Below are 9,704 nucleotides of genomic sequence, written 5' to 3' on the forward strand. Positions count from 1 at the left end.
ATGAATGTGTTGTTGTTATTCAGCCTGGTTCAATGTGCCCCTTTTTAACTTTGAGCACCCGCCCCTTTAAACCTCTCTGCACGGCCCTGACGTCTATATTATGTATACTATATCTATACATCTCAATGAAGTTAAGAAAGAATAAAAAAGAATGGGATGCAGACACCCCAATTACTCCTGCAGGTGTGAACACAAAGTGCACAAGTTACAGGTATTCATCTATTTGGCTATGTATATGGGCCACAATTGCAGCAGATTCCAGTCGCAATATTCACTCTCACACAAAATGCAGACCTTTCCATAAAAGCAAACAATATATCAGTTGCACTGAAAAGCACAAGAATACAATAAATAACAGTAATGAGTGCTTTCTGCCATCTTAGTGCTAAACCAGGGGAAAGGAAAAAAGCTTTGTTTTGTGTAACATTTATTTGTGGATAGTTCTCCCTCAAAATGATACGTTTGAATTTATCTTTTTCCAGGTTGCCCAGTACATAAAGTTTGAGATTCCCGTTTTAGACAGCTTTGTAGAAAAACTGAAAGAGGAAGAGGAACGTGAAATAATCAAACTGACCAAAAAGTAAGTCAAGAGTCTCTCCTCTCATAAATGTTGTAAATCTCGACTGATTTATTTCACGATGTGGAGCCAATATGCATGTTTCCTGTCAGTATTACTGAATCAAAACAAGGCAGTCACTCTTCAGTTAAGGACAGTGTCACGGCTTATTGTTTGCAAGCTTATATAATCTTTCACCTCATATGACTGAGATTTCAGCCTACTAAGCCTTGTATGTACTTTTATGACTCATGTGGCCTTATGAGTCTGTTTACACAGTTCTGTGGTAAACAGACTCTCAGACTTGCTTCTCTTCTGGAGACAAAAGGCACATCATCATAAGAAAAATATTACATTGCAATGTTAAGATCAGGTTTAAGGTTGGGATAACGTTTCCATGAATTACTACAAGTCAGTGATGGAATCGCAACTGTGCCTTTCATGGTTACAGTTAACTTGCATCAAATTGTCTCAACCTGTATTCTTTTTTAGGATTTGTGTTCTAAGTAGCTAAGCTCCACTGACAGTCTGACGAACAAGTCATTCATAACACATTCTTTGTTCAGTCTTTTCATTAAAATAATACCACTCTTCAGTAATAAATAAATATGTATTTGGGTTTAAGTGTGAACATGCAACACAAAGCCTTTATTCGAGTGTTTCTTTTCCCCCACCTCTGCAGGTACAGTGCCCTGAAATCTATGATACTGCATCAGCTTGAAGACAGAGATCACACTGATGACAGAGCATGATTGTTTCTATAAGCGCGTGCTGATGTGTAAGGGGAATGGGCGGGTGCAACACTAATGATTGTTGTTTTAGTATGGGAATAGTTCCAGATACTTTAGTGAATGTAGAGGTAAAGGAGAAAAAGTGAGTCACCACTTTGTATCATCTATTCTGTCAATATTTTTACAACTAAGTGCATCACTGTTTTGATATCTTCTATTAATATATTCACATTTTGTATGAAAATCTTTACTGCACATATGGATATTTATACTGAAGTGTTTTGGTAATGTTTTCTCTGACTTGGACCTTTTTATCTAATAAATCAGCTTTAGTGTTGTCCTTCAAAAATACTGCTTGATGTCTTATAATAAAGAAACTAAGCTTGGGCTTACACACACAGCCATATTTATTATTTCCTGTGTTTCCACAGACTGAACACACATTAGCATTGTTCTTCTAAGCAGCCCTCTTTGCCAGCTACTTCCCATGAGGGGGTGTGTGTGTGTGTGTGTGTGCGTGTGTGTGTGTGTGTGTGTGTGTGTGTGTGTGAGAACCCTGACCCTTTCAGCATTACACAATAGAGGTATCCTGAGAGAGTATGGCTGTTCCTTTTTCCCACAGATTTACAAACGGCAAGACTTTTGTAATATTTTGTGGCTCAACCTTGACTTTAAACACTGACCTACAATCACTCACTATTATTGTTTTATCAGATCATAACAGTAATTCAATAATGCTCCCTACTCCCAACCATTAATCTCACATATATTCACAGAGCTCATGGTCTTACTAAAGCAAATTTGGTTTGAAATATTGGGCAAGAGGAAGATTGGTCACATTTATCCACTACTTAAGGGAATATTGCTAAAGGTTAACTGTGTCCAGCTAAGGAAAGCTGTATCTTATGAACTTCTAAAACCCTGCAGAAATGGAAAAACTCCAAGTATAGTCATGTTTGCTGCAGTAATTTCTTTTGAGCCTTTGAATACTGGTTTAATTTTCAGTATGAAAAACATATGCTCGTGCAAAATTCCTGATAAGCATCAGAGTCTGCCTTTCCTGCAAATGGATAAGATATTCTGTTAGATTGCTATATATTAAACTAAATATCTATGCATGGAAGTTAGTAGAAACTATAAGCAGACATTGGATTTACATAGCTGAAAATTTCTGGTTTCCGATTGTGGTCAATAAAAGCAAGTTTTATTGATCATTGCAACTGAACTTGTTGCATGCATGTAAATGTTCCATTTGGGGGGGGGGAGATAACAATTCTGAAAAGTAATTTCAAAAACATCAGCTATTGTCTGAAGATGGTTAAGCTTTTAAAGATATATCGTTTGCATCTATAAACAATGACTGATTCACAAAACAGGAGGTCTTGAACCACATCCGTGATCCAAATAAAACTGCTACATAGGAAGCTGTGAAAACCTGGCCTTTGCACCCTAGCTGATAGGTTTGAGAGACTGGCAACTGATTAGCAGTAAACCAAAAATAAAAACAATTGTAATGATTTGCATTCACCAAAGAGCTACTGTGTGGACCTTGACTGTTTTATCAATTGGTGTTCCTGTTGTTGTAAATTTACTTACAATCTCATCTCTGAACCCAAAAACAAAACGTTTTATCATATTTTAATATCATCCTAAAATTAAAGGGAGAAAATCAGTATTAAATATAATGTTAATTGTGCTGTACTGCACATAAGTTAAAATGCCATTTAGAAAGACTTATTGTAATTCGCTGTTTTCATGTGTGTGTAAATAACACAAACAGGCCATTTGTTAAAGCATTTTTTTTTACTGTAATAGCACCCTCTAGTGGCCATTGAAATACTGATGCACAAAAACTATTTCTGTAGGCACAACCTAAACAGAACCATCTGTGTGGAAAAATTACACTGGTGCAGAAATGACAAAACTGCAAGACCCAGACCAATGATACCATCTTTCATCTTGTCTATGGATTAAATTAACTGGGAAACTGTGGCACACTACACACTCACTGGCTCACAATTTGATTGGCAAGTCGATAAGCAATGTAAACAGGCTCAGTGAGCTCTAATCAGAACCATAATTTACAAAATGAGCTGTTATTCCATTTAGTATAATACAAATAATCTGAAAAAAGTTTACTGAGATCACAGGTCAAGTGGGGGGCAAGGAGGACTGAAAATTCTAAAGTACATCAGTTACTTCAGTAAAAATTTCCCACGTGTGAGAATAATAAAAGTTTACCTTATCTTATCTTACAATGTGCAAAGTTGGCAGTGACAGTTAGCGAGACCTAACCTCTCTAAGGGGGTTCGATCCGACTCAAAGGGGACAGAATCATGCCAGGAAAATTATGAATTATTTTTCTAGGAGTGCAAAAAAAAGAAGAAGAAGAGGAACAAACAAATGTGGTCACTGGCATTTCTGGCGTAATAAACACCTGGATTTTATAGGACTGTTGGTACTGTTAGGGGTGTGAGATTATTTATAAAATAATGGTGATGAACGGTTGAAGGGGTCCCCTGTGAATTTTTGCTTAGAGTCCATCCCAACAGCAGCCTGCTGGCCAGTTAAAAGAATGGAGTTTTAAGGCACTTCCAACTTTTCAAATTAAAAACTGGTAGCTAAATCTATCAAGGGGCCACTGGAGAAACTGGGACTTTTGGCACTTCAGCACTGGTTTCATTTTGCATTAGTTGCAGCTTGGTTGGGAGATGCTCTTAGAAAAACATTAGCATTTAACAAACAGGGCTTTAAAAGGGCTTTAAAAGTTTAAAAAAAAAAAATCACCAAATTGCTGTTGGGGCAGATGTGTCTGTAAATCATTTCAAAACTATATTTCTCATTTTTCTTGCCTTTTATGGTCCTTTCCCCAGTTTGACGTCAGAGAAATCATGTCAAGTGTCTGTGGTCACTGCTTATATAAACAAGTTAGTACAAAGTGAAATGATACTTCCTGATGATGTGTTTATGGTCCGTTAATTGTTTCATTTTGTGTATTGCGTTTTCCTACGGACAGGTACCGCAAACATGCTGCAGCGCAGTCTTCCAACTGCACGTTCCTAGACGTGGATGACGTTGTGCGTTGGTCAAACGGTGATTGGTTGAGAGGTGGGCCGAAACAGGGAAGGAAAGGACAGATAACTTCCACCAGTAGCAAGAGAAGAGCTAAAAAATAATAATGAATACAGCAAGAGAGGCACAGACAGCGGCTGTAGTGGGCGCTTTTCATTTCCTTTAACACTCTGTTTCACTTCAGCTCTTTGTATTACGTAACTTCAGTCTTGTCCACGGCTGGCTGAGTAGCCCACTCACCTGTAGCCTGCCGCCTATTTTTGACACTGCCTCCATCGACAACAGACCCTCTCTGCAGGTAGACGTGCCGTCCCCGGACTGCCAACGCGTTACCGCTACTATATAATGTACACCGATATATAAGTCACACCCCACTGTATGCTCGAGTCACACTATCTTATTTCATACACGCCCCGAGGTGAAGTTGAGATAAAGCTGTGAGAGCGACAGTCCTACAGTTCGATGCGAACCAAGGATGGCGACGAGTGCGGACCCAAAGATAGTTATAATAGGATGTGGAGTATCGGGTATAGCAGCGGCTCACCGGCTTGTCAAAGCTGGATATGGTCATGTGCGGATACTTGAGGCGACTGGAAGAAGCGGGGGACGAATAAAAACAGCAACTCTGGGTAAGTTTATATGTAGTTTCTGTTTTAGTCGGTTTCGTCTTTACACTGTCAGAAAAATCAGAAACCAACTAAATTAAATCCTTAGTAAGAACAACATTAATTTCTAAGTGTGAGCATCTTCATTGCAGACAATCTAGGAGGATAAGCGATCCAACATGTTCTTGTCTCTTTCAACCACCTGCTGCTGTCAGGATCTTCTGTTGTACTTATTCTCAGTTTCAGTGCTTGGACTGTTGTGCAGCTTTCTGATGTTTTCCGAATGGTGAAACAACACAAAAATGATGCCAGTGCATACAGACACCTCACATTAAAGTTTTTACAGGACACTATGCAGTACCGTGAAAAACTAAGTGCATCTTAGCAACCAGGTGATGTTAAAGTCTTGATGAACCTCACCACACAAAAAAAAGGGTTTTGGCAGTCTGCTGTAGGCATGTGACCCGGGCACCTTGCAGTCGTTGAGTCGATCTCTGTATGCCAAGGTATTCTAAAGTCAAATGTGAGTGTCTGTCTGACAAGCTAAAGCTTGGCCCAAAGTAGGTCAGACAACAGGATCGTGATCCCAAGCACTAAAGCAGAATAGCTGAAAAAGAAAATAATTGAGGTGCTGCAATGTCTCAGTCAAATTCCAGGCCTCAACACGATTGAATGTGGGACCTTAACAGAGCTGTGCTTTAATGGATGCCCACCAACCTCAATAAACCGAAGCAACATTGTAAAGAAGAGTTGGCCAAAGTTCCTCCACAAAGATGTGAGAGACTACTAAAGTCATGCAGTAAAGAATAACTTATAGTTATTGCTGCTACAGGTGGCTCTTCCAGTTGTTGACTCATGGGGTGTGTTTAGTTTTTCTCAGAATTACAAAGAGTTAACCTGATCTACGAGTACAACGGCCTCCCATCATCAAGATAATTATGCTGTCAACTTAATCTTTGGTCAGTTTACTGTCATTGTGCAAGTAAATGTACACAAAGACTTGTTTTTCTTTGACAGGTAGCACTATTACAGAGATTGGTGCGGCTTACATCCATGGCCCATCTGAGGAGAACCCATTGTTTTGTCTGTCTCGTGACTATGACCTCCTGCCTCCAGAAGCCCTCACTTCAAAGAACCAGGCCGTAGACGTGGATGAAGATCCTCCCTTGGTCCCCAACTGGTTCAGCAGTTCAGGTGACCAGACATAGTAACACAAGTGTACTTCAGCACATCGCATCATCGTGTATATTAATAGCGTGCTTGGTAAGCTGTGATTGTTATTACAACTTTAAATTCTGTCCCAAAGGTCAGAGGCTGAGTGCAGAAAGCATGGAACCAGCTGAGGAGCTGTTTCGTGAGATTTTAGATAACACTTCACAATTTCAAAATCGCAAAAACACATCCTGGGAGAGTGTAGGACATTTCATGCGAACAAAGGTACATTGTTTTGAATTATGCTTGTTGCTGATGATATAAAAAGCTGTAAAGAAAAAAATCTGTTTTGTTGAAATTTGGCATTTTGTGCAGGCGCAGAACCAAGCAGCGGGAAGGTGGAAAGATGAGGATGAAACCACTAGGCAGCTGCTTCTCTCTGCCTTCAGTACTATGCTGAAGTTTGAGTGCTGTGGAAGTGCGACTCATAGCATGGATGACATAGACCTGGCAGGCTTTTCTATGTATAAGAGCCTACGTGGCGTGGACTGCACGCTTCCAAGGTTTGTGCATCATTGTATGCATAAAGGGTGTTAACATAAATGCCATTCATTTACTTGTCATTTGCTCACCTGTAGCAATTTAAGTTTATGCCTTCACCACCAAGTGCTGTCAAAGAGTAAAGCTGCATTGATTAATACTGAGTTATTAAAGTGGCAGTGATTTAGATCCTTAGTCCTTTAGATTGTTTCTTTTATTTACTCCTCTGATCAGCCTGTGTGAGAACCTTCTGTGGTTTTTATTATAGCGATTAGCTAATTATTATTTATTCATTTATTGTCTAGTTTTACAAGAACAAAGCTAATTTATCCACAATAAAGACTAAGACAATGAAATACAGGCACCTTGATGTCTGTAAGTACGCACTAAATAAATAGAAAATGCTCTTGACCGCTCCAGTTTCACCCAGTTAATCTTTATAATTTCTTATTTATTCACTACAGATTATATTTAAAGTAGCCAGACAGGATCCATGGACATGTGCTTGAGCTAACTCTTAGACATATTTGGCACTCTGCCATATTAAAGGTCATGGGCCTGATTTCCATTCGCTGCACCTTAATTCATTTAGAGAATCACTAACCACGACTAAGTCTTGAAAGACTATGAAATAACCAGGAGCACATGCTGAAACAACTTTAAGCTAGCACGGGGCTGTCACAGAAACGCAAAGCAGGAGATGAAGCATAGCTGAATATGTTTCTAAACCAACTTCATTCTAAGCCAAAGACTAGAAAATATGATGAAGCATATCTTCCCTTTGGCTTCACCTGCACAAGGCATTTTTTGAAAAATGTATTGATAGCAATGTTGAATATTATTACACAGGAAAAAAAAACAACTACATGTAAAATAATTACACTGTGACGCCTCTGCCTTGTAAATGGAGTGACAGTAACTGTGTGTGTATGTAAGCCTGTAAAAACTGAAGATAGTCAGATTAACAGTAACAGTATTTCGTCTCTATCCGCCATTCTGTAAATCAGCTCATGTAAACAATAACGTGGCGCACAGCGTGACGTGAAAAAAAGGCACATACCTTTGAGGTTGCGTGGCGACGTAAAGGCAAAAAAGGAGTTTTAAAAAATCTCAGTTTTCGGTGATTGGAAACGCCATTTACGTGTGGACGAAACAGCTGCGTTTTCGAAAATACCCGTGTAGGTGTGGACGCAGTGTAAAAGAGTTAGTAGTTTATTTTATTACTACCTGTCATTTTTAATTGTTTACTAAATGTTTGAGGTGTAAAATAAACCGCAATGGAGCAAAATAAGGGTGTGTGTGGTTGGAGGATGTGTTTTGGCAAAAATTTTTCTTGTAAAACAAAGGGGGGCCTAGCAAAAAATGTTTGGGAACCACTGCTCTAATCTAATGAACCTCAATAGTAAGCGGTGAGTCAAGTTTTGCACACTTCATGGACACTCATCATCACTTTGTCATTGTCAACAGCTATGATTATCACATCAAATATAAAATACAAATGTACTACAGATGCTGCATTGTGGTCATCTTAATGTATCTTATTTTGCAGAGGATTTGAGCGCCTAATCGAGAACTTGATGTCTGAACTCCCCTCTGATTTGGTGACCTACAATTGCCCTGTGAGCTGTGTCCACTGGAGCAACACAGAGTGTGGCTCAAGTCCTGTGACGGTTGAGTGTGAGAATGGCGAGAGGATTTCTGCTGATCACGTTATTGTCACTGTGCCTTTAGGTAAACTTCTTTTCATATACTTCATCCTGTTTTTCGTATCTCTGCATGAAATTGATTAATTGTAAATTCCGTGCTACGACCAATGTCAGAGCTTAATCTTAATGGCGGGGTTTTGGTAGTGTCACTTTAACAATGGAATACAGACCAAGTTAGATTTAACCCTCTGCTGCAGTTTATGCAATTTTTAATACGTTTTCTTTTTGTCAGGATATCTGAAGAAGCACCACTCCTCTCTGTTCTACCCTCCTCTCCCGGCCCACAAGCTGAAGTCGATCGAGACACTAGGATTTGGAACATGTGACAAAATATTTGTGGAGTTTGAATCGCCGTGGTGGGATGCTGATTGTGAAATCATCTACCTCGTGTGGGAAGACGAGGTTTGTAATACAGCAGCCAGAATAGTTTCATAAGTATGTACCGAACCTGTCTTAATAACAGGTGGACAGATATTTTTAAACTTTGTTGCACAATTTTAAAGATATGAACCTGTTTCTTTGTTTTTATGTATATGATGCAATAAAATATCTCAGAAATGTTGCCTAGTAAGGGTAAAACAATAGAGATATTGTGTGAAGTTGTGTTTTAGAGCCAGAGATCAGAGAGGACATAAACCCTTTTGTGTTTTCAGGAGACTGTGTCAGACCAAGTGTCAGATGTGAGTGAATCCTGGATAAGGAAGTTGGTGACATTCACTGTGCATAAACCTTCTGAAACGTAAGTGACATGTTAATCTGAGAGACCATTAATGATTTTTCCCTCCTATAAAGTTTCCTTTGCAATTCAAACCAGCATTCTGACTTCTCTTGTTGATTAACACAAACTCTCAGGGGTAGCCATGTTCTCTGTGGCTGGATTTGTGGCCATGAGGCAGAGTATATGGAGACACTTCCTGAGGAGGAAGTGACAGAGTCAATCACAAACCTCGTCCGTACATTCACAGGTAAGTTTTATATCTGATCTAAACCTTATAGCTCTTTCCTCTATAGCATAATTAAAGATAAAAAAATAAATATCAAAGAGACTAATGATTAAAATTAAAGGTTGTTATACCTAAGAAAACTTCTCTGTATGCACAAGCATCACAACAGTTCAATTTTTCATTAGAAATCTATAAAACATCTCATTGTTATAGGAATAAAACAAGTTCAGGTAATAAAGAGTATATATGCAGATATAATGGCATTAAATCGAGCAGCAAACGTGTATGACTATTACCTAAATATCTTTATGTCTTACAGCAATAAGACTGAGTTTGTGGTTGAACCTGCTAATATGATGTTGGCACAAATTGTATTTATATTTTTAAAAAGCTGATAG

At 38.8% G+C, this 9,704-nt stretch overlaps 2 protein-coding genes across 2 annotated transcripts in view; both read left to right on the plus strand.

Moving 5' to 3' along the window:
• Window positions 1-1,689, plus strand: part of rassf4a (Ras association domain family member 4a) — a 26,074-nt gene extending 24,385 nt beyond the window's left edge. Inside the window, exons 9-10 of the mRNA XM_013913565.1 lie at window positions 483-580; window positions 1,239-1,689. Coding sequence (XP_013769019.1) covers window positions 483-505 — 23 coding nt within the window. The 3' untranslated portion in view covers window positions 506-580; window positions 1,239-1,689. The remainder of the gene's footprint in view (window positions 1-482; window positions 581-1,238) is intronic.
• Window positions 1,690-4,404: 2,715 nt separating this feature from the next.
• Window positions 4,405-9,704, plus strand: part of LOC102209965 (peroxisomal N(1)-acetyl-spermine/spermidine oxidase-like) — an 8,431-nt gene continuing 3,131 nt past the window's right edge. Inside the window, exons 1-8 of the mRNA XM_005743913.1 lie at window positions 4,405-4,988; window positions 5,982-6,158; window positions 6,271-6,401; window positions 6,492-6,679; window positions 8,206-8,387; window positions 8,595-8,764; window positions 9,016-9,101; window positions 9,215-9,327. Of these exons, the coding sequence (XP_005743970.1) occupies window positions 4,835-4,988; window positions 5,982-6,158; window positions 6,271-6,401; window positions 6,492-6,679; window positions 8,206-8,387; window positions 8,595-8,764; window positions 9,016-9,101; window positions 9,215-9,327 (1,201 nt within the window). The 5' untranslated portion in view covers window positions 4,405-4,834. The remainder of the gene's footprint in view (window positions 4,989-5,981; window positions 6,159-6,270; window positions 6,402-6,491; window positions 6,680-8,205; window positions 8,388-8,594; window positions 8,765-9,015; window positions 9,102-9,214; window positions 9,328-9,704) is intronic.

The sequence above is a fragment of the Pundamilia nyererei genome, unplaced genomic scaffold, assembly GCF_000239375.1.
Source record: "Pundamilia nyererei isolate P.nyererei 1_Seehausen unplaced genomic scaffold, PunNye1.0 scaffold00136, whole genome shotgun sequence".
NCBI classification, from domain to species: domain Eukaryota; kingdom Metazoa; phylum Chordata; class Actinopteri; order Cichliformes; family Cichlidae; genus Pundamilia; species Pundamilia nyererei.